The 25,876-nt window shown below is 42.9% G+C and overlaps 1 protein-coding gene across 1 annotated transcript; it reads right to left on the reverse strand.

Annotated features, from left to right (window-relative positions):
* Window positions 1-25,378, reverse strand: trim66 (tripartite motif containing 66). Its single transcript, XM_045708523.2, has 18 exons — window positions 25,088-25,378; window positions 13,808-14,062; window positions 12,801-13,014; window positions 10,441-10,570; window positions 10,030-10,146; window positions 9,599-9,713; window positions 9,081-9,227; window positions 8,783-8,900; window positions 7,823-8,628; window positions 5,694-5,909; window positions 4,867-5,017; window positions 4,240-4,318; window positions 3,951-4,140; window positions 2,723-3,705; window positions 2,346-2,478; window positions 2,088-2,162; window positions 1,835-1,987; window positions 1-1,620 (listed from the first exon to the last, which is right to left on the reverse strand). The coding sequence occupies exons 2-18, from the start codon at window positions 13,814-13,816 to the stop codon at window positions 1,387-1,389; spliced, it is 3,870 nt and encodes a 1,289-aa protein (XP_045564479.2). The 5' UTR covers window positions 13,817-14,062; window positions 25,088-25,378; the 3' UTR covers window positions 1-1,386.
* Between the last annotated feature and the right edge of the window lie 498 nt (window positions 25,379-25,876).

Below are 25,876 nucleotides of genomic sequence, written 5' to 3' on the forward strand. Positions count from 1 at the left end.
TTCTGTCAAATCCCCCATTTATTATTTCCATAACCCCAAAAAATAACTTCAGACAGAATAGAAATAAGGAATCAAAAGGAAACGTAGAAGAATATCAAGGACCGTTTCAAATACAGCACTTTTCCTTTCAACTGTTCTTTATTAAATGGACATTTCTTGATACCAGCTAACTCTGAGAGGGTCTTTGTAGCTTTTAGGATTCAATATTAGAGATGGAAGCAGAGATATTCCATATTGAAAAGTCCAAATGAAATACTACAGAGAAAAAATACCTACAATCGTTTTAAGTCCGTTTGTTTATTCAAATAGCAAACTTAGCTTGATCCGACAGTTAATTTAAGCTATTATTTTGCAGCAACCTTTAAAAAAATACAGCCAGCTCTACCATACTGCAGCAGCCATTTTACATAAATGAAAAACTAACATGTACATTCTACATAGAAACTACAGAAAGTTGAAATAACATAACATTCCTCTTAAGTCACTCTTAACTTCGCCAAGTCTTTCTACTTATTCACACTGGATCACATACCTTCCACTCCCATTAAGCCTGAGAAATAATCATTACTAATACTGGCCTTATACTAATGAAATATAATTTCATTAGGATTTAATAAATGCAAATCTAAAGCATACGTGCCTTGCAATACTATTGTGGCAATTTCAACTAAAGGTATGTTCATTTTTATATTTATCTTAATCTTCTTTGAATACCCCATTGGTTCAATATGAACTTAACCTTTTCCTTTGTTCTCAGTCATTGCAGCTGAAGATAGGGCGCCCTCTGTCAGTCACTCAAATCATTACCGTAAAAAAAGGATGCCGTACATAACGTTCTATACTGTACTTTAAGTGCATATAGGACAGAGATACATATATATATATAAAATGCAAGACAGAAATATTAACATTAATAGTCTGTATTTACTAATTGCCTGCAATCATTTAGCCACTAAAAACACTCAATATTAATATATAAAACATGATAATGTAGAGTTTAACATTTATAAATATGTTTACCATTTATCAATACTGACCTTATAGGTTTTGCTGTATATATGATAGAGAATCTACATATATAGGTAGAATCTCCAAATATTTCTGAAACAAAAAACAAATACCAGAAACGCAGTTTATAAAGGCATAATAAGTATAAAGATGTATGTCAGATTATAGTTATACAATAATATTTGACACAAATATCAGGCCAAATTAAAAGCAGATAACCTTTATAATGAAGAAGTACAATTCTCAAAATGTAAATATGTACATACAATCCCTTCATAAAAACTCAGCTTCCTCTCTTGGATGGAAACGTCCAGTGCAATATCATGTCATACTGTCCTTCAAAATAGCCAGTGATAGGCTCTGCCACACTGCCTACAACTAGAAGTTATGCTTCCTCCAGTTGAGAGAGTGCCTCCTCTTCCTCTTTCTGTGGCACTGCTCTCTCTTCTCTGGCCAGGGGAAGCCTCCCTCAGCTGCTCTGTACACCTCGTCATACTCATCGCTGTCGGAGTCCTCGGCTGCAGGGAAGGCCCTGTCTGGGAACACCTCCCTGAGTCTGGAGCTGAAAAACGTCTCCAGGCTGCGACCTGCCTGGGCCACCTCTGAGTCCGGCTGGAGGACAGACAGAGAAACCAGAAATTTAACACAGCTCATCTCAGGTTTTACTACTGTGACCCGGATCAGTACTTACAATTGCATTGTGAGACATTTAATAATGTAAATTATACAATGAAATATGCATTTGCAATGTAGCACTGAAAGAGTGGTCAATATATACAGTTTAACCTCTATCACTAAAATATTATTATTAATCTATATCACTTACATAATTGAACTTTGCACAGTTCCTGAACATGAGGGAGACATCAGCCACAAACTCCTCAGGTGAATAGTAGTGGTGAGTGCTCCTCTTGCTGAGTTTGGCCCTGATCACAGACAGATCCATGGGCCTTTTGATTATCTGGTAGTAGTGGCGAGCCTAGGTTTCAAAACAGGTTTTATTAAACCAAATCACTGTGTTTTTGCGGAGTATTGTGAATACTAACATGCTGATTAAGAATAAGATTGGGATCACTTACCAGTGGACTGACCGGCTCATGGAAGGGAACACTTAGCATGTTGCTGCAGATCAACAGAGTCAACCTCTCACATTTCTACAGAGGGGGGACAACATTGATTTCTTACGATAAATAACATTTACTGTAACTAGTAGGTGTGAAACCCCACTTACAGAAGACATTGAGCCCTCCTTGACACTACTGACTGGTCATTACCAGTAATATTTTGAGTCCAGTGTCAGTTGATTCAAATTTTCGATAATGAAGAATAATTCTTACTCTCTGGTCACAAGCAGAGAGCCCATGAGGCAATGGCTTTCCTGAACATTCTGCAGCCAGCCTCTGGTTCTCACAGTCATACTCCACCTCTGGCTGCTGGATATCTCTGCAGAAGGTACACACCCAGTCACCCCTGAAGTGGGAGAGGACACAGAGGCAGACATTGGTTAACCTTAACCACAGAGCAGTAGTGTAGACAAGACTGATGGATGAGAGAAGTGAGGTGTCCCAAATGGCCCCCTATTCTCTGTATAGTGCATTACTTTTGACCAGAGCCCTATGAGCCCTATGAGCCCTGGTCAAAAGTAATGCATTATTTAGGGAATCGGATGCCATTTGGGACCCAGTCTATGACTTATGGCGATTAGATGACTTACGTGGGGAAGCTGAGGAGAGCGGGCACATGGCAAGACAGGTGGAAGACTTTGGGACAGCGGTCACAGCACAGAAGGTCTCCTCCAATCAGACACACGGCACAGAAGTCTTCACTCTCCATCTCCATGGTCTCTTCCCCAGGCAGGGCCTGCTCGGCTCCTTCACAATGCCTCTGTGGACCAGGGTCTGCAGGCAGAGCCCTCTGGGCTGGAGGGGACTCCACTCCTGGGTCAGGACTTAGAGAGGCTGGGTCAGGACTGATAGAGGCTGGGTCAGGGACTGAGTCTGGCTCCGATTCCAGATCTGGTCCAGATTCTGCAGACCCTTGTGATTCAGGGGGTTGTGCACAGTCTGATTCCAGGTCTGAATCTAATCCCGGACGTGTTTCAGATGGAAAAAGGGGGTCTGAGCCAGAATCAGGTTGGAGGTCTGATTCCATATCTGCCTCTGATTCCGCATCAGCATCCAGGTCTTCACCATTCTCTGATTCTAAACCATTCTCTGATTCTTCACTACCTTCTGATTCCACTCTAGGTTCTGATTCCACACTAGGTTCTGATTCTACACTAGGTTCTGATTCCACACTAGGTTCTGATTCTGTAGCAGCCTCATCAGGAGATTCCTCATCAGCAACTGATTCCAGATCAGCCTCCGATGCAGACTCAGCTGGTGGATCAGACTCTTGCTGGGGATCTGATTCTGGTTGTGGGTCCGAGTCCAGTTCAGGGTCAGAAACAGTTTCTGAGATTGACCTGGGATCTGAGTCAGAGTCAAGGTCAGGTGCAGAGAAAGGTTTAGGTGGGGGTGATACAAGATCAGTGGCGGGTACTTGCAGTGTGAGCTCTTTGTGAGGACTGTGTCTTCCATGCTCAGGCCAATCATTGATTACTGGAGGTGGGAGAGATTGATTGATAGTGTGTCTCTCTAAGTATTGTTTATCCAGAGACGGGCTGACCGTTGCGACCTTGGCTTCTTTTGATATTCCCTGTAGACAAAGTAGAGAGTTTGACATTTAGAACATGCCAGTAGTATTATACCCTGATCTGAAACACACTGCAATTTAGTTCAGACCTAGCCTCTTCTCTGGGCTAATTGCTGCTGCTTATAAGAACCAGCTGGTGGACAAAACTAGTTCAGACAAAATGTTTATTGTGGTTTGAAATTAGTATAATCTGACATCATACACTTTCTGGAAGAGAAGAGAGTTCACGGTGTTTTAGTGGAGCCTACCTCAGTCATCTTGTCCTTCCATCCCCTCTGTGGAACAGGTCCGGTCCTTTCTGTTGCAGTGTCTGGCAGAGGGTCACTCTGTCGCCGCCCCTGTGGTGGGATCCGAGACACCAGGATCTTCAGCCTTTCCAAACACACCACAGGAACCTTGGAACTGGAACTCCCAGGTTCCTTCTGAACCTCTCTGTCACTGATGTATGAAGAGGGAAGTGGTGAAGCAACATAACTTTTGCTTTTCCCTTTTTTACTATTTTTTTAAAGATTAGTGTGATGTTTAAATAGAAGGTACCTGTTGTCTGGAGTCTTTCTTGGTATTCTGCATTTTCCTTTGATGTCATGCCCAGTCTCATCATATGCATAGACATAATCTGGTAAACAGGAGAAATAATAATCATTTGATGAATCCATTTAACTGATGTGAAAGCAGAATTTTGGATATTAGTGATGATGATACTGTATACATCTCTCAGTGGTCATGTGTTCATATGAGAGCATATTGTTACTACATAATCAGAACATATTCATCTACAGTTATATATATATATATATATATATATATATATATATATATATATATATATATATATATATAGAGAGAGAGAGAGAGAGAGAGAGAGAGAGAGAGAGAGAGAGAGAGAGAGAGAGAGAGAGAGAGAGAGAGAGAGAGAGAGAGAGAGAGAGAGAGAGAGAGAGAGAGAGAGAGAGGAGAGAGAGAGAGAGAGAGAGAGAGAGAGAGAGAGAGAGAGAGAGAGAGAGATGTGTTGTTTATTATTGCCATGGTGTACAATATTGCCAGCTAGATCTGAATTGCAGTGTACAGTGTATACATAAATAAATAAATCATCTGAGAAATGTATATTGTATTATAATAAATAAATGAAAAATGTGTAATATTTGGAAGTAAGTGGCTCAGTACCAGGCTCTGTCTTGTAGATGGTCAAAGGCGACAGGCATAGGCTGGGCTGGCCTCTGGAGGGAGGAGTGGCCAAGGACCTCTCCAAGGAGGCCACAGATCGTATCACTCCATCAGAAGACAGCCTCCTCCGCCTGAGATCCATAAAACCATGCTGAGGGAGGGAATCAGTCATAATCAACATCAACTACTATATCAAGCACAGACACCAACCATATTTTACATCCAAAGTCTGTAAGAATAAGGAGAAGGGACACCTTAGTGTTAGCTTTAGGAATGTGTTTAGTAAGATAAACCAGATACTGTTACAAAACATTAGGAGTATTGTACAACATCATGCTACAAAGTCAACTGCAGAGACAAAAACAAGAAAAGGCTTTGCCGCCAAAAACCTAGAATCTGATTGACCCAAAAAGTTAATTTTGTTGGAATGCAATTAAAATAATACATCTGTCATCAGATAAATGTACCTTTAAACAGCAACACTAGCAACTTTGTCCAATTTGTTTGCAAAAAAAGCAAATGGACTCATTGCTGCATCAGTTCTGTTTTTTGGTAATGTCTTTTACCCTCTGCAAAGAATTTACATTGCCATGTGTGTAACAACAACAAGGTTTTAAGTCTGAGAGCCAAACCTTTCTACCACATTTATATGTATCCCTTTAAAATCAAATCCAAAACTGCTGAGACTGTGCCTTAAAATAACTGACATATTGTAATAGATACAGTATTTGGAATATTGTTTTCTTCTACAATGTTATTTTCTTTGTATAGAATTACATGAATTATAGGATCTCTATGGCAGCAGGTCTCTGTTATTAATAGGTTACCTGGTGTGCCATGCGTCCCCGTTCCACGGCTGCTGTTGCTAGGCTGTGGGTGGCCCCCAGGGGCCTGTCTGTGGAGGGGCTGCTGGAGGGGCCTGCCAGTTCTGGTGGGATGCTCTGGGATCGACTCTTCCTCCCACACAGTGAGCTGGGCCTGCTGCTCTGAGCATCAACACTGAACCCATGGGTCGTCACAGACATCTCCAGTGAAGTGGATCTCTGTCAGGACACAGAAACACGAAGGCAGACTGCCTCAACACACTCTACTGTTGCTGACTGAGCATCATACAACACAGGTGCATCTATTCATGTCATAGCGACAGAGAGACAGTGCGGTGGTGGGAGGTGTGTGGCGGAACAACCTTCAGTATCACATGCACGCACGAAGGACGCCACTCAGAATCCATTCTGTGAGCCCTGCCTGTCTGATTAAAAACAACGCAATCGCTACAAAGCCCATTCATTTCAGCGAGAGATGGCCCACACAACTGCTCACAACACCGTTATTCTACTGATAATGAAGGGCTTAGTTACAACACCAATTATCGTATGTAAATCCACCATCAGAAGTGCGTTAGCTAGGCTCCTTTGAATAAGCGGCATTAGCACATCACAGATTAGACTCTCTGTCTCTCCTCCATTGGTCTTCTCCTCTCATCATCATTTCACTAATGTGAGTTTTCCAAAAAGCCCCCAGCAACTGTGTCCCTGTGCTAATGCAGCCATACGCCTGACAAAGCTCGAGCACTAGCCTGTCTCAGCACCCCTCTTCTACCTCTCGCCCCTCCTCTTCCTCTCACCTCTCCTTCCTTCCCTCCCTTTTTTTCTCTGTCTTATTTCTCACAGTGCGCCACACACCATGGAGATTTAGACCAGCTGACACAGAGCATGTGCTCATAATTACCACTCGGTTAAAACACTTACCTGATCCGCGCCCCGAGGAGAGGTGTGAAGGAGTCTAAATGTGGAGAAAAAAGCTATAATCCTCTTCTAGAGGAAGAGGGAGCGAGACAGAAGACAGGGATGTATCTGAGAGAAGTGTACCCAGTGCTGAAATCAACCTGCCAGCTCCACCAATTCCCCAAGTGTCTCATTATTACCAGGTTAAGTACGTATGTGGCTGCGCCCAAGCGCTTTTTCTTCTCACTTTCACTCACTGTGTCTTGGCAAGGTGGAAATCATGTGCCTCTGTTGTTGTAATCATGCAGGAGGAACATTTTTGATCGGTGATCATTCGGTTGCTCAATCCCTGGTACCAAGGATACTAATAATAAACAGTAGAATCTTTTTTTAGCTTTACTGCAATGCTGCACTTAAGTTTAAAAAAATATATATTTCAGCATAGCTGGTGCTTTGATTGTGTTAGTGTGCCTCTTTCTTAAGCATAGTCCCTTCTTCAAATGGAAGCTAGTCAGGTTTCTGTAGCACCCTCTGTTTTCAGGGCAGCTGTCAACCACTGTGACTGATAATTTGGCGTAAACAAAGTTATTGCCAGAATTCTTTCAATATCCGCTGTGTGTAGATATTGACACAGGAAATACTGCTGTCAGCCTGGGTTTAAGACTTGCAATCATGCGAAGCTCCCTGCGGTACAATGTGCTTTGAGCTTCAATTATAACACCATGAAACCAATTTACTGTATCCAGCCTTCCCTCAACCCATTGGCTTTTTATTCTGCCATAATGCACAACCGAAGTGAAACAATGGCTGTACCTTGCTCTATTCTCCTCAGGACAGGTGTGTGACCTGTGGTTTGTGTGTGCGTGTATGTGTGCATGGCCAGAAGTGAGGCAGAGCTGAGGCATGTGTGTTACTGTGAGTCTGAGAGGTGTTTGTGAGCAAGACCGTGTGTTTTGACACCTTTGAGCTCAGAGTGTGTGGTGAGGTCTATAAGGCCATAGAGAATGAGGAGGGACAAGTGTGACCACTGGGGAGTGAACAGAGTGAAAGAGAAATGAGGCTGTGGGACCTATACAACTCTCAGGTCAACAGACAACAATGGGGGAGCTCCAATGTGGGCCAAAAGTGCACTATCGCTGAGCAAACATGGACAGCTTTACTAAGTTGATATGGTTTAAGCATCTCTGATGTGAAGAAACAATGTTCATCATAGTGTGCTTTGGTCAACTCACCCTGCCATCTCTGCAGTCTCTGGATGGCTGTGTAGTCCTGGCCTCCTGCTGCTCTTCCTCCTGCTGCTCCACTGTCAGTTCGGCCACTAGGGGAGCCAGGAGCTGCTGCTGCTGCTGCTCCTGCTGGATCCCGTCTGTCAGCACCTCTCTGTCCACCCCTGTCTGTACATGTGTCTTCTCCCTGCTCCCCTCCTGGATCTGCTCTGTCAACACCTCTCTGTCCACAGCTGGCTGCCCAGGAGTCTGCTCTCTCTCTCTGCTGGCCTGCTGGCCCTGGCCTTCCCTGGCCCCATCTGTGGCTGGCTGTGCATGAGTTTCGGGAAGCGGCTGAATCTGAGGCTGGTAGAGTGCTGTGGCTGGGGGCTGGAGTCCTAGACCTCTACTGTTGGAGCTGGAGCTGAGCAGGCCTGGGTCAGCAGTCGGGAGATGCGCTGGCTGTTGGGGACGCTGCATGGAGGAGGGCACCACAGCTGGTGGACCTGGAGGATTGTCAGGGCCCCAGCACCTCAGCACCTGACTCTGGTGCAGGGCCAGGGAGGGAGAGCTGAGGGTGGACTGGGCACACCTGGCGGAGTAGGGGTTGGGTTCCCGCTGGGTCTTGTCCAGCTGCACAGCTGGCTGTGGGGGTATGCAGTGGAGGCAGCACATCTGGGGCTGACAGCAGGCCTGGAAGGCACAGCTCTGCTCCCGCCCTCCATGGCACACAGATGGCAGGGACAAGCAGGTGATAGGCTGGGGCCTCAGGATGCTGGGGAAGGCCAGGCCCTCAGAGTAGGAGCGATTTCCCCCCTCGGCAGTGAGCTGACCTAGAACAACAGAGATACTTGTAGTTTAGGAATAAGGCCAGGTCTCCAGTAGGACGGCATTAAATGCAACACTTTAAATAATTACATACGACCAGTTTACAACCAGTCACTGCAGCCAAGCTACTGCAGCCAAGTCATTTAAGCCTTAGTTTACCCAAAGTTGAGATCTGCTTAGTCCAGTAGCTGGCATCCCAGTTGAACTTAATCTTCACAGGGAGCCAGGCGTCTGAGTGTAGTGGGGGTTCAAGCAGGCGCTGCATCTGGAGAGAAATCTAAAGGAGGACAGGCGTAATGTAAAAGCCCAAATTACCTTTTTTCCATAATCAACTCCAAAAATGTTTTCTTTCTCTGTTTTTAAATGAGACTAGAAAATGGCCTTGCATTTTACAAGCGGCAAAAAAATGGCCTTGTGTTTGACCTGCAAGCCCACCCTTCTGTCCCTTCAGACCTACCAGCTCCCTGCTGAAGAGCAGTGGGTTCTTGAGGTGGTGGGCCGTTGCCCAGCTGATGAAGTTCTGCACGTGGTCCAGCTGGCTGCACATCTCTATCGCCCCCTGCAGCTGGTCCTCCAGACGCCGCTGGAAGTCCTCTGAGATCTTCTACACACACACACACACACACACACACACACACACACACACACACACACACACACACACACACACACACACACACACACACACACACAGGCAAACAGAAACATGCTCACGTGTAATTGCTGGCACAGAGAGAGTGAATTACAGATGGAAAGAGAGGGGCTAATCAATGGCTTGTTTTTCACCGGATTTCATTCCTAAGATCCCTGCTTTTTTGACAGATCATTATTGCCTCTCCATTGCGAGCGGTCAGAACTGATTAGATAATGTTGGGAGCGCTCCTGATTGGGAACATGTACATTCATGGTCAGCTAGAGACGAGATGAATGCCCCTGGAAACATTGAGACTGAGGGGAGAGAGAGAGAGTCATTACCTCCAGTTGCTCTATTAATAGGTTGGCCCGTTTGTTCAGCTCATTCATCATAATCATCTTTGCCATTTTAATCTGGTTCTCAGCCTTCCTCTGCGTGACCTTTACACCGTGCAGCCTGAGAGGAACACAGGGAAAATGACATTCTGATTACTGACAGAGAAACCAAAACAGTTGATGGATTGTGGTGTATACGTGCTTTATTGCACTTGGATGCTTTTCAAATGTTAGATGGGTATTTCATTCAGAGTTGGAGAGTGTATTGTACATGATCTTTGAGAGGACATATACATGTCATCAACATTGCTCTGGTAAATTTGAGCCAGGTATCTGAGACCACCAGCTGTTGGCTTTACATTTGCTTTATGAGATCAGTGTATACTCTTGATCATTCTACACATCTGTCTGTAATGTATTGTACAAGCGGTGCTTACCTGTCCTCTATCTGTTTGGCTGTGCTCTCCACTGCAGACCTCCTCTCCTCCACCTGAGCCATCAGGCTCTCAAACTGCCACTGTTGGTCCTGCAGGGCCTTTCCAATGTGCACCAGCCTGAGGACAAACAGATATCACAGTGGGTCAAATAATACAATAGAAACACCACTTAACCTCACCGCTTTACACCCTTTCATTTAAAGCATCTCCTTGAGGGCTAGTTACTGTATGACGTTAGGGACTTTTGGGACCACTAATGCGCTGCAAAATCACAGGCAACAGGGCAATGTATCATATGGACTGAATTAGAATTAGGTAGGTTGAAGATATGCACCAGACACAATGCAGGAGGTTTTTAACCTGCTGTTAACCCCTCACTGTAATGCCCTTGTGCCGTGTCTAAGGACTGACCTGTGGTTCTTGTGGGCGGACAGGTGACAGCTGCTGCAGCACATGAGGTCACAGGACTCGCAGAAGAGCTCCAAGGGCTCCTGTCTGTGAGAGTGGCACATGAGGAGGGGGCGGCCACACAAGCCAGGGCCTGCCGGGCAGAGAGCGGGAGGGGGGAGAGAAGCATAGCATTACCACAGAGAAGGACTAAACAAGCAATTCACACGTACAGCTAAAGGTATTGGGAGGAATTGGTGCTGTAAATTTATTTGCTAAATGCACAAAGATATATCATGCAAACAAATGTTCAAAGAGACATCATGTAAACAAAAGCAGCCTACTAAAGGGCAACTGCATAACATTCATATCTGGCAGCACACAATTTATGTACCGGTACATGAACGTTTTATTCTATTTTTAAATCAATCTACAAGACAAACTACTATTTCTCTGAATGTTTCCTGTTTAGTTTTGAGTTTTGTTTCATTTAGAATCAAATGTTATCTGCAATCTCATTCTACTCTATTTTAGAGTTGGAAAATACATTGAATCTGATATTGGCCTCAAGTTAACAGTCATTCAGTATCATCATCATTCCAAAACTATTTTAGGTTGGGGAAATATGGCATCCTTTAAATCTAGTAAATATTTCTGGGCTTAAAGAATGGGTAAACAGATGGAAAATAGGGCAGAGAGAGAAGGTCTTTGATCGGAGAAATGAAAGACCAGTGCCAATCTAGATTAATAACTTAGTTCGGTTGGCTTTTGAAGAATCAAACAAAACCTTCACACCGCAGGATGTAGACAGTAACAAATGCTGCTAGAGAACAAATTACTTTCATGTGTGCATGCATAAACGGCCATGTTTTAAAAATAAATGCAGCATTAGTCATTTCATTTGCAATGTAATGAGAGTTCCTACTCTATGCAAATGATCTGTATAAATAGCTGGAAATGTGATTCTTATGCAGCATATATGAGACTTCCTGCCCAAAGTTATTACTTCCTCACACTAAGGTTGTATCCCAAATAGCACCTGTTCCCTATAGGGCTCTGGCCAAAAGTAGTGCACTATGTAAGAATAGGGTATCATTTGGGACGTAGTCCAAGCAATCACCATGTGGCATTAGTTTATTTACTTCAAAACTGGACCCAAATTGACTGAAGCCTTTAATTGACTTTTGAGACCAGTAACAACAAATTGTTATATCCTGATGCTGGTGTTTATTTTCCCTCTTGGGTAATGATTGTGTCATGAAACTGTGTGCACTGCACTCGGAGCAGGCCTAAGCATTGTTATGAGGGGTTGACTCAGAAGACTGGGTGATTTTCAGATGGCTATCCACTGTACACATTCAAGTTGGTCCTATGTCTACACTCTGGGGTGATGCAGAAGGTTTTCCCACAGTCACAGACACACACGCAGGCACAAACGCACACACACACAAACGCACACACCAGAAGGGGCAGGAAACCACAGGGTCACAATGAGTAAACACAGCCCCCAACAATACACAGTACTGCTGCTACACACACACACACACACCTAAGCATGGCCCTAGTTAGTACAGTCAACTAAACACTGACTCAACAGAACAGTACAGCGCTCAACACAACCCTATAACATAACGATCACATCACAGTTCATATGCAAACTGCTGCACACAGGCCCACAGAGCCTGACTAAAGTCTCAGCTGAACATAGCTATCTGCTGAACGCAACCCTACTGCACTCTGCTGGACACACCACTCCAATGAGCAGTGCCTTTTGCACAATGCTCTCCACAAGGCCTATTGTGCACTGCATAGCACAGCCCCAGTGCTAAGAGCTGAGTGACCACATCCTGCCTGCAGAGCTACGCTTTCTCACCCGCAACACTTCAAACTGATGTTCTCACCAAAACACAAAAACAAAGCACCAACACACTAACACAGCAACACTTAGAGGTGGCAATAGAGGTGAGATGTGATCACAGAGTTACAGTATGATTTCGCCTTTCAGCATCCAAGAGTAGAGACCTAGAAACGTACTTTTCAGCATCCACAAATAATATCACACTGTTGCTACAAAAATAGTATCCTTCTCAGAGTGTTCGCTCTCTGAATGTGGGCCACATGATAAAAGGAATTGTGGAGGAACCATTACTGTACCACCAACCATTACAGGCTACATGCATAATTCATCACAATCATTCCTACTGAGACATGATTAACAAACAAACATGGGAAAAAGTTGAAACAAAGAAACAGAAAAACAGGTCTGATGACGACCCCGGGGAAACGAAGCCCATCTCCACCCAGCCGGCCAGAGACACCCGAATGTGGAGACTGGAGAGGCAGTGAGGGATGGGGGAACCTGTCTGGGAAAGAGAGATGCTTGCCTGGTTCGGGTGGCGGCAGGGAGCTGGGGGACATCTGGTCCCTCTGGTGCAGATCGGCACATTGGGTAGTGGGCTTCTGGTGTTTGTGCAGGTCTGAGCACTGAGGGGTGGCTCTCTGGTGCTGGTGCATGTCTGTACACTGGTAGCACAGCCACTTGTTGCAGAATGTACACAGGCTCTGGGCTAGCCTGGGCTCTGGGCACTCTGCGCAACGCTGCCACACACAAGAGAAGACCTGTCATGTATTGACACACACCAAGCACGCACACACACAAGCACACACACAAAACAGCAAGGTCGTCTGATATAAAGATGGGGTGACATATGTCAGAAGTATTTGTGTTACCTCCCTCTGTACTTTGGGCTAAATCACACTCCTCAGAGCGGTTACTTGTGTCGATGCTCACACATTCTGAGCTATTCCCAGAGAATGTCAGATGCATTCGATCAAGTTCCTCAAAATGAAGCCATGTTGAGAGTCACAGACACAAGCTGCTCAACCACCTGATTCATTTCCCTTTTAATGCAGCTTAAAGACAACTAGTAGCACAGAATGAAGTGCACTTTCAAATAAAATGTACTGAAATCACATATCAAAATACAGCTGCAAAAATATAACAAAACAGGTCATACTGAAGTCGTGCCAATTGCACAGGATTATCCTTTCTTCTTTTAGAACATGTTGTGTATCTTTTCATCCTCATCATATTACAGTTAACAGTTAACATTATCCCCTCAGAGTTATTTGGAAAAATATTTATATTCACTTTGTTAGAAATACACTGAAGCACATCAAAGACTTGAGAGAGTCTGAATACCCTCGGGCTAAGACAGCAAATAATAAGTCCACGCATATACATTCATTCTATTTCTGCAATTGCCTCTACACACAGAGGCACAAACAATAGTAGAATAGAAAATCTGCTTGTGGGGAAAAAAGAGAGTTGAGGTAATCTGTGTCAGCCGTGTCATAGGAATGTTAATAGAACGTTGAAAGAACGCCTTACCTTCTCCATGTCAGCACTGGGGTAATGTGTCCTCTAGTGAACGGTAGAGCTGGTACCCAGCAGAGCTGCTCTCGCTGTGGGAGGGAGAGGACAGCACAGCCTGACGCTCACACACAGCACAGCAGCACTCACACTGAAGCTTTTACCTGCGGCAGGAAGCAGCGTGCACCGAGAGGTGGCCCCAGAGAATACGGCTTACATGACAGCCTGCGTGCTGAGCTCTCCTCTCCTCGCCTGGTTCATCTGTGTGTAGGACTCCTCACAGAACAGAAGGAGAGGAGTGTCAAATTCAAATCCATCCTCTCTAACACACAAAAAAACATAATCCTTTTTCTTAAATAAGCCTGTGCATAATAATTGGGAATTAGGGAGATACGATAATTATTTTTTTTCTAGGGCGAAATATCCCCGGAAGCCCTTCCCAAAATGGAAGGAGAGGCCGAATGACCTACAATGTTGGAGGGAATTGTAAGCACTGCAAACGGGAGTGGAGCAGGCTGGGATGGGATGGGCTGTGGTGAGCTGGGCTGTGGTGGGCTGGGTTGTGGTGGGCTGCTGGTGACCTCCTTCTACATCCCTGTATCAGCACAAGGAGGGGACAGGTCCCTCTGGAGCCACACATGCTCACGTAGCACACCATAACCGGGTCAGGCTCTGATGAGCACCAGATGGGAGTAGGAAACACTCCTGCTATTCTCTCTAAAACGATGAAATCAATTAAGATCTTTATCACGGTATTGCAGAAGAGAAGGAATGGCACACTGCAAGGATACAAAACTAACTTTGTGGCTAGAAAGACAATCCATATACAGTACTAGAGAGGAGGATCATGTGTGAACTGTCTTAAAATGCATCAGCAAAAAGTGACACTAATAGAAGGGGGGATATGACTCCTCCCGTTGCTGTAATGCTGAAAGAGTTGTGGCAAAGAGTAGTAAGACACCCTCACTATGCGAAATCAAGATCAAAACACCATCATTGCTGCTGCTCTGAGTCTGCCTAACACCAACCCCTGCAGCCTGACCTACAAATCTGACAACTTTCTCATCCTCTGGTGCTTCACAGGGGAGCTAAAAACCATCCCATTCCCCATTGTGTGCTCACAAGACCCACTTTAAAACACAATTAGTCAAACCTAGCGGACCCCGCCTCTTGTTCACTCAGCTCTCCTGCTTTTTAAACCCCCCTCCTCCCCTTTCATACTCCCCATTTTGCTTTTAAACCAGAAAGGTGTTAGCACTATACCTCTCTGTGAGGGACAGCTCTCCTGCCCTGCTAAGTGAGGTTGGTACTGGATAAAAGGCAGCCTGAAAGCATGACATCTCTAGAGATGTCACAATAATAGAAACTTCACTGGTGATGTCTCCCCTGAAAGCACACCTATGTAACATCCATTAACACTGAGGTGATGGGATCCAAGTGAAAAACCACTCCAATGTCACTTCCCTGATCAGACAATTATCTACATAGCGACTGTAAATATTCATTACTTCTCTGGCCAAACTCCTCAACCACTCCCTGTACTGTGCACTGTAATGGAAAACTGTACATTTTAAGGTCATTTTGGGTATTATCAATACTCTGAAACGTTTTACTGCAGCATACTGTAAATTATGGTGCATTGTGGGAAAAAGGTTGTCGGCGGGGAAAGAACTGCTGTATTTCTAATGGTACTGTATTTGCACCCCACAGAATACAGTACCATATCTTTGGCGCACCAAAAACCTTTTGACCGCTAGTGGGTGAATGGTATTGTTGTTTCTGGCTCATTAACATACACTATATATACAAAAGTATCTGGACTCCCCTTCAAATGAGTGGATTTGGCTATTTCAGCCACACCCTTTGCTGTGAGGTGTATAAAATCGAGCACACCGCCATGCAATCTCCATTGACAAACATTGGCAGTAGAAGGGCCTTACTGAAGAGCTCAGTACGTGACTTTAAACATGGCATTGTCATAGGATGCCACCTTTCCAACAAGTCAGTTCGTCAAATTTCTGCCCTGCTAGAGCTGCCCCGGTCAACTGAAAGGGCTGTTTTTGTGACTTGGAAAGGTCAAGGAGCAACAATGGCACAGCCGCGAAGTGGTAGGCCACATAAGCTCACAGAACGAGAAAGCTGATGCTGATGCGCGCAGCGTCTAAAAAGAATCTGTCCTCGCTTGCAACACTCACTACCGAGTTACAAACTGCCTCTGGAAGCAATGTCAGCATAATAACTGTTTGTAGGGAGCTTCATGAAATGGGTTTCCATGGACGAGCAGCCGCACACAAGCCTAAGATCACCCTGCGCAATGCCAGCTGGAGTGGGGTAAAGCTCGACGCCATTGGACTCTGGAGCAGTGGAAACGCATTCTCTGAAGTGATGAATCACGCTTCACAATCTGGCAGTCCGGGTTTCGCGGATGCCAGGAGAACGCTACCTGCCTGAATGCATAGTGCCAAATGTAAAGTTTGGTGGAGGAGGAATAATGGTCTGGGGCTGTTTTTCATGGTTCGGGCTAGGCCCCTAATTTCCAGTGAAAGGAAATCTTAACGCTACAGCATACAATGACGTTCTAGACGATTCTTTGCTTCCAACTTTGTGGCAACAGTTTGGGATGGCCCTTTCTTGTTTATTAACCTGTTAGGGCTAGGGGGCAGTATTTACACGGCCGGATAAAAAACGTACCCGATTTAATCTGGTTATTACTACTGCCCAGAAACTAGAATATGCATATAATTATTGGCTTTGGATAGAAAACACCCTAAAGTTTCTAAAACTGTTTGAATGGTGTCTGTGAGTATAACAGAACTCATATGGCAGGCAAAAACCTGAGAAGATTCCTTACAGGAAGTGGCCTGTCTGACAAGTTCTTGTTCTTCTTGACTCTCTTTATTGAAAACTGAGGATCTTTGCTGTAACGTGACACTTCCTACGGCTCCCATAGGCTCTCAGAACCCGGGAAAAAGCTGATGTAATTCCAGCCCCTGGCTGAAAAACATTAGCGCCTTTGGTAAGTGGTCTATCAGAGGACAATCAGACTGAGGCGCGTGCACGAGGCGACCCCATGTTTTTATTTTCTCTCTCTTTGAATGTAAACACGGTTTCCCGGTCGCAATATTATCTATTTTTTACGAGAAAAATGGCATAAAAATTGATTTTAAACAGCGGTTGACATGCTTCGAAGTACGGTAATGGAATATTTAGAATTTTTTTTGTCACGAAACGCGTCGTGCGCGTCACCCTTCTTTACACTTCGGATAGTGTCTTGAACGCACGAACAAAACAGAGGATATTTGAACATAACTATGGATTATTTTGAACCAAACCAACATTTGTTATTGAAGTAGAAGTCCTGGGAGTGCATTCTGACAAAGAACAGCAAAGGTAATAACATTTTTCTTATAGTAAATCTGACTTTGGTGAGTGCTAAACTTGCTGGGTGTCTAAATAGCTAGCCCTGTGATGCCGGGCTATCTACTGAGAATATTGCAAAATGTGCTTTCACCGAAAAGCTATTTTAAAATCGGACATAGCGAGTGCATAGAGGAGTTCTGTATCTATAATTCTTAAAATAATTGTTATGTTTTTTGTGAACGTTTATCGTGAGTAATTTAGTAAATTCACCGGAAGTTTGCGGGGGGTATGCTAGTTCTGAACGTCACATGCTAATGTAAAAAGCTGGTTTTTGATATAAATATCAACAAAACATGCATGTATTGTATAACATAATGTCCTAGGTGTGTCATCTGATGAAGATCATCAAAGGTTAGTGCTGCATTTAGCTGTGGTTTGGGTTTATGTGACATTATATGCTAGCTTGAAAATGGGTGTCTGATTATTTATGGCTGGGTACTCTGCTGACATAATCTAATGTTTTGCTTTCGTTGTAAAGCCTTTTTGAAATCGGACAGTGTGGTTAGATTAACGAGAGTCTTGTCTTTAAAATGGTGTAAAATAGTCATATGTTTGAGAAATTGAAGTAATAGCATTTCTAAGGTATTTGAATAACGCGCCACAGGATTCCACTGGCTGTTACGTAGGTGGGACGATTTCGTCCCACCTTCCCTAGATGACAATGCCCCTGTGCACAAGGTGAGGTCCATACAGAAATGGTTTGTCTCGATCGGTGTGGAAAAACTTGACTGGCTGACCTCAACCCCATCGAACACCTTTGGGATGAATTGGAACGTCGAATGTGAGCCAGGCCTAATCACCCAACATCAGTGCTCGACCTCACTAATGCTCTTGTGGCTGAATGGAAGCAAGACCCCGCAGCAATGTTCCAACATCTAGTGTAAAGCCTTCCCAGAAGAGTGGAGGCAGTTATAGCAGAAAAGGGGGGGGACCAACTCCATATTTATGCCCATGATTTTGGAATGAGATGTTCGACGAGCAGGTGTCCATATACTTTTGGTCATGTAGTGTATATATGGAGGCTGATGAGGGGAGGACGGCTCATAATGATGGCTGGAATGGAGTGAATGTAATAGCATCAAACACATGGAAAACATATGTTTGATGTATTTGATACCGTTCCACATAATCCATGAGCCTGTCCTCCCCAATTAAGGCGCCACCAACCTACTGTGGTATATATACAGTTGAAGTCGGAAGTTTACATACACTTAGGTTGGAGTCATTAAAACTCGTTTTTTAACCACTCCACAAATTTCTTGTGAACAAACTATAGTTTTGGCAAGTCGGTTAGGACATCTACTTTGTGCATGACACAAGTAATTTTTCCAACAATTGTTTACAGACAGTATTTCACAATTCCAGTGGGTCAGAAGTTTACATACACTAAGTTGACTGTGCCTTTAAACAGCTTGGAAAATTCCAGAAAATGATGTAATGGCTTTAGAAGCTTCTGATAGGCTAATTGACATCATTTGAGTCAATTGGAGGTGTACCTGTGGATGTATTTCAAGGCCTACCTTCAAACTCAGTGCCTCTTTGCTTGACATCATGGGAAAATCAAAAGAAATCAGACAAGACCTCAGAAAAAAACATTGTAGACCTCCACAAGTCTGGTTCATCCTTGGAAGCAATTTCCAAAAGTCTGAAGGTACCACCTTCATCTGTACAAACAATAGTACGCAAGTATAAACACCATGGGACCACGCAGCCGTCATACCGCTCAGGAAGGAGACGCTTTCTGTCTCCCAGAGATGAACGTACTTTGGTGCGAAAAGTGCAAATCAATCCCAGAACAACAGCAAAGGACCTTGTGAAGATGCTGGAGGAAACGGGTACAAAAGTGTCTATATCCACAGTAAAATGAGTCCTATATCGACATAACCTGAAAGGCTGCTCAACAAGGAAGAAGCCACTGCTCCAAAACCGCCATAAAAAAGCCAAATTAGAGTTTGCAACTGCACATGGGGACAAAGTTCGCACTTTTTGGAGAAGTGTCCTCTGGTCTGATGAAACAAAAATAGAACTGTTTGGTCATAATAACCATAATTACGTTTGGAGGAAAAAGGGGGAGGCTTGCAAGCCGAAGAACACAATCCCAACCGTGAAGCACGGGGGTGGCAGCATCATGTTGTAGGAGTGCTTTGCTGCAGTAGGGACTGGTGCACTTCACAAAATAGATGGCATCATGAGGCAGGAAAATGATGTGGATATTTGAAGTAACATCTCAAGACATCAGTCAGGAAGTTAAAGCTTGGTCGCAAATGGGTCTTCCAAATGGACAATGACCCCAAGCATACTTCCAAAGTTGTGGCAAAATGGCTTAAGGACAACAAAGTCAAGGAATTGGAGTGGCCATCACAAAGCCCTGACCTCAATCCTATAGAAAATGTGTGGGCAGAACTGAAAAAGCATGTGCGAGCAAGGAGGCCTACAAACCTGACTCAGTTACACCAGCTCTGTCAGGAGGAATGGGCCACAATTCACCCAATTTATTGTGGGAAGCTTGTGGAAGGCTACCCAAAACGTTTGACCCAAATTAAACAATTTAAAGGCAATGCTACCAAATACTAATTGAGTGTATGTAAACTTTTGACTCACTGGGAATGTGATGAAAAAAATAAAGGCTGAAATAAATCATTCTCTCTACTATTATTGTAACGGGCGTCATAAGGATTAGACCAAGGTGCAGCGGGAACGCGTATACTCATCTTCTTTATTAACTCAAAAGAAGGAAAAACAAACAAATCACGTATACAAAACAAAGACCGGCACTAAACAGTCCTGTCAGGTGCACAGACACAAAACAGGAAACAACTACCCACAAATCCCATTACAAAACAAACCTATACATAGGACCTTCAATCAGAGGCAACGAGGAACAGCTGCCTTCAATTGAAGGTCAATCCAATGAACTAAACATAGAAATAGATAGACTAGACTGAACATAGAAATACACTAACATTGAACATAGACCAAAAAACCCCGGAACACTCTAAACAAACACCCCTCTTACATAAGCACATAGACCAACAAACCCCGAGACACTCTAAACAAACCCCCCCCCCCCCCCCCCCCCTCTTACATAAGCACATAGACCAACAAACCCCGAGACACTCTAAACAAACCCCCCCCCCCCTCTTACATAAGCACATAGACCAACAAACCGAGACACTCTAAACAAACACCCCCTGCCACATCCTGACCAAACTACAATAACAAAATACCCCTTTACTGATCAGGACATGACAATTATTCTGGCATTTCACATTCTTAAAATAAAGTGGTGATCCTAACTGACCTAAGACAGAGACTTTTTACTAGGATTAAATGTCAGGAATTGTGAAAAACTGAGTTTAAATGTATTTGGCTAAGGTGTATGTAAATTTCCGACTTCAACTGTAACTGTAGACAAATACCTTCTCATTATTAACTCTGAGAGATGAATACTGTATCATCATCACTGATATAAAAATTATGCATTCACATCAGTTAAATGGATTCATCAAATTATTATTGTTCGCCCTCTGTCCTCATACTTTTGGTGATGTAGTGTATTTTGAGGCATGCCTTGTCATAGGCTATATTGGTTACACAAATGAGTGAGAAGGCTGTACTAATTTAACTCCTTATAGTGCCCCATCAATTTGTATAGGGGACAGATTGGAGTGGCATCAAGTCCAAAACCTTAAATGGTTGAGCATTTTGCCATGTCCTTTTGGTCTGTTTGGCCCTGTAGTCGCTGCCAGTTTGGAAGCCTTTGTTAAGGCCACTAGAAGTGCAAGTGATATAAAACGCAAAATATTCATGAATATACTGTAATGTGTAAACACTTTACCTAGCAGCCAACCTGTTTGCAATCTCTTGTAATTACTGTATAATACTGTGAAATACAAACCCCTCCCTCAATTCATTTCATTCACCCATTCATTCATTATTTTTCGATTACTGTAGCATTTTCTTTTTTACCGAATTATTTTTTACACATTACTTGCTTTGATATGTATAATACTGTAATATGAAATACAGAACCTTACATGCCACCGAGCTGCCTGTACGCTACTGTCAAATTCACAGCAACCCATTTAAAGTGTATTTAAGTCCATATCTCATTACATAGCCTACAGGAGAAAAATGTGTTCAATACTCTTCCTTGGAATCTGCCTTGTGGTAGAGATGTATCCGTATTGAATTAATGATAATAGCATATAAAAAAATCATAAAAGATATGCATAATTTAAATCATTTGAGCACTCTCATCACTGAAGGTACTCTTGCGGTCCTCTGTTCAAAATCAGGCATAGTGAATCCATGTACACAGTGATACAGTGCCTTCAGAAAGAATTCATACCCCTTCACTTATTCCACATTTTGTTGTGTTACAGTCTAAATTCAAAATGGATTTAATAGATTTTTTTCTCTCATCCATCTACACACAATACCCCATAATGACAAAGTGAAAACATGTTTTTAGATTTTTTTGCAAATGTACTGAAAATGAAATACATAAATATCTAATTAACATAAGTATTCACACCCCTGGGTCAATACTTTGTAGAAGCACATTTAGCAGTGATTACAGCTGTGAGGCTTTCTGGGTAAGTCTCTAAGAATTTTCCACAACTGGATTGGGCAATATTTTCCCATTACTCTTTTTAAAATTCTTTAAGCTCTGTCAAATTGGTTGTTGATCATTGCTAGACAACCATTTTCAAGTGTTGCCAAAGACTTTCAAGTAGATTTCAGTCAAAACTGTAACTTGGCCACTCAAGAACATTCACTGTCTTATTGGTAAGCAACTCCAGTGTAGCCTTGTGTTTTAGGTTATTATCCTGCTGAAAGGTGAATTAATGTCCCAGTGTCTGGTGTAAAGCAGACTAAACCAGGTTTTCCTCTAGGATTTTGCCTTTTGGTCTATTTCTTTTGTATCCCCATTCATTAACAATTACAAGCATACCGTAACGTGATGCAGCCACCACTATGCTTGAAATATGGACAGTGGTACTCAGTAATGTGTTGTATTGGATTTGCCCCAAACATAACATTTTGTAGTTACTCCACAATACTAACCTAAATTACAGAGTGAAAAGAAGGAAGCCTTTACAGAATAATAATATTCAAAAACATGCATCCTGTTTGCAACAAGGCAATAAAGTAATACTGCAAAACATTTGGGAATGCAATTAACTTTATGTCCTGAATCAATGTTGTTGATCCATCCTCAGTTTTCTCTTATCGTAGCCATTAAACTCTGTAATTGTTTTAAAGTCACCATTGACTTCATGGTGAAATCCCTGAGCGGTTTCCTTCCTCTCCATCAACTGAGTTAGGAAGGACGCCTGTATTATTGTAGTGTCTAGGTGTGTTGATACACCATCCAACGTGTAATTAATAACTTCACCATGCTCAAAAGGGATATTTAATGTCTGTTTAGTTTTAATAACCATCTACCAATAGGTGCCCTTCTTTGCGAGGCATTGAAAAACCTTCCTGGTCTTTGTGGTTGAATCTGTGTTTGAAATTCACTGCTCGACTGAAGGACCTTACAGATTATTGTATGTGTGGGGGTACAGAGATGAGGTAGTCATTAAGAAATCATGCAACTTATTATGTGACTTAATAAACACATTTTAATAGGTTTGCCATAACAAAGGGGTTGAATACTTATTGACTCAATAAATTTAATATTTTCATTTTTTATTAATTTGTAAAAATGTCTAAAACCATAATTCCACTTTCACATTATAGGGTATTATGTGTAGGCTACTGACAAAAAAATCGAAATGTAATCAATTTTCAATTCAGGCTGTAACACAAAACAATTAGGAAAAAGTTAAGGAGTGTAAACACTTTCTGAAGGCACTGTATGTATCTGCATGTGTTTAGGCTACTTTTCTTTACATTATGACCCCTAATCCTGATGCACCATCCAAGTATTGGGTCTTTTCTATTGAGTGATGATGAGTGTTGAGGGGGCTCTCTGAGAGCTGCTATGTGTTTCCTGTGAGAAGGAATGTGAGCACCACTCCCTGGCTGTCTGTCAATAACAGCTTTATAGCAGTGCAACACCTCCCTGTGTTTCACTAACACCTCCCTGGAATGATTATTATTTTTGTTTTATTTAACCTTTATTTAACTAGGCAAGTCAGTTAAGAACAAATTCTTATTTACAATGATGGCCTACTTGTAACGTCCCCCCCCCCGTCCAAACTCTTCCCTAACCCGGACAACGCTTGGACAATTGTGCGCCGCCCTATGGGACACCCAATCACGGCCGGTTGTAATACAGCCCGGGATCGAACGCGGGTCTGTTGTGATGCCTCTTGCACTGCGATGCAGTACCTTAGACCGCTGTGCCACTCGGGTGGCCCTGTATGCTCGGGGGACTACACACTTCCCAGCTTGTTCATGTTTCTACTGGCAATAAGAGCTATAATATGTGGATATGCAGGTATGAATTGCAGGGCATTTCTCTTTTTATGAAATTGCATAATTATCTTTTAAACCTCCCAATATGGAATCAATGTGTGGGGAAATGATTGTATTATTGCCCTATTTTATACAGACCGGCCACACTGACACTTAACAGAGGTCAATGTCACTCACTGATAACCTGTCATTGTCATCATGTATATTAATTGTGTATTGAGCCTGATCAATGAATGCAAACGTGGTTGCTGTTGTTTCAACCATTTTCTGTAAAATATCAAGTTGTTAAAATTAAAACAAGTTATGATACATGGCTATGTGCAAATATCTGATTTTCATCATGATAGACAAGGAGCAGGTGAATCAATGACTTTAAAATTATACAGATAGATTGTGTAATATAATCTAGTCTAATTATACTGACGCATTCCCTGTTGTAATCAAAATATAATGGTAACCTAACTGGTATCGATTTGTTGTTTATATGACATTGCTGAAATCTTGGCTCACATACAGTATCAGAGGATGCGCATCATTTGAGCTACTCAATAGTCAACAGAGCCGCACCTAAATCCATTCGATTATTTACGCATGTATTGCTGTCCAAAAGATCATGCATTACAATATCGTTTTTAAGATACAAAACAGAATAGTTGCTAATAACATACCTCAAACGCAATAACTTTCGCTTTAGCAGTGCGTCCGCAAGGTTCAGGGTCAGACAATATAAACTACCGTTATGTGATGACAATTGCTTTCAGTGTCAGTGCGCACGTAGTGTACTAGGACGGGCTACATTATTATTATGACCATGTTTACGAATCTGAAATGGACTGTAGGCTACTGGTATATTCACTGCGATACAGAATATACTCACCGAGGCCTACCCTACGATAGTGAAGGGCTGTCACAAGTCAAGTATGACCAAAGCTTGACTTTTTACCTTATCCTGATCATCACAGTATAAGGCAGGCTATCCCCTCTCCATCCATTGGATGTCGCTCTTTTGTCCAGCTCAAATATTTTGGAGTTACAAAGTCTCGTGTTTGATCGTGAGACTTACATGCGTTTATTTCTTCGGGGAAAACGGTACTTCCCATCTGAAATCTCACATCACCCCACCACCACAACCACCACCACACACATCCCCCCCACCCACCCACACACAAACACATTTGATCTTCGGTGAATCTTATTGTCATAATGCATTTTTGTACAAATATCTTCCCAAACACGTACATTTCACATTCATTTTATGACGGTAACATTATGACTAGCCTATTTCTCCTATCTATTCAAGCTTAAAATATGCTGTCGATATGTTTAATGTTCCACCGTAAAATCCAGTTGTGCCTGCCTGGTAACTCAGTGCAAGCATAATACCATGACAGGACAGTATCACGATAGGACAGTACAGGTAAGCTATTGTTTTAATCATATTTAACTTACCCAACCCGTTATTCATCCTAGCCCACCAAAAATACCGAAACTAGAAGGCATCGGGCACGTCAGCCACGGGCATGGGCGTCTGGTGAGGGATACCCTAATTTTGGTCTAATGTATAACTGCATCCCAATCGTTTTTTCTGGTATTTTTCAGCTGACCGTCTTTGCTCTGCCATCCCACAGCTCAACACAGAACATCTGACAGATGATATGCACCATCACAGATCCAATGGTGATACAACACCTTTTAATGCAGAAGCCAATGAATGTATGTGTAAACTTGCCCCGTCTTGTCTGCCTGTTTGTGTATCACACTGTAAACCAGATTGATTTTAATAACCACTGGTTTAGATAGTGTACAGTGCATTCGGAAAGTATTCAGACCCCTTGACTTTTTCCACATTTTGTTACATTAGTCTTATTCTAAAATGAATTAAATAGTTTTTTTCCCTGATCAATATTCACTCAATACCACATAATGACAAAGCAAAACAGTTTTGGGAAATTTTTGCAAATGTATTAAAGATAAAATTAAAGTATTCAGACCCTTTACTCAGTACATTGTTGAAGCACCTTTGGCAGCGATTACAGCCTCCTTGGGTTTGACCCTACAAAAATACAGTTGTGCTCTGTTAGGTTGGATGGGCTGCACAGCTATTTTCACGTCTCTCCAGAAATGTTCAATCGGGTTCAAGTTCAGGCTCTGCCTGGGCCACTCAAGGATATTCAGAAACTTGTCCCGAAGCCACTCCTGCATTGTCTTGGCTGTGTGCGTAGGGTCATTGTCCTGTTG

Source organism: Salmo salar, chromosome 26 (assembly GCF_965601325.2).
Source record: "Salmo salar chromosome 26, fSalSal1, whole genome shotgun sequence".
Taxonomy (NCBI): Eukaryota; Metazoa; Chordata; class Actinopteri; order Salmoniformes; family Salmonidae; genus Salmo; species Salmo salar.

Bases quoted from the DNA above. Each gene is read 5' to 3' on its own strand.
- trim66 (XM_045708523.2), bottom strand. The intron at 8,901-9,080 runs GTAGGTCTGAAG...GTCCTCCTTTAG, and splicing joins TGCTCTTCAGCAGGGAGCTG to ATTTCTCTCCAGATGCAGCG. The intron at 4,141-4,239 runs GTACCTTCTATT...TTCATACATCAG, and splicing joins AGAAAGACTCCAGACAACAG to TGACAGAGAGGTTCAGAAGG.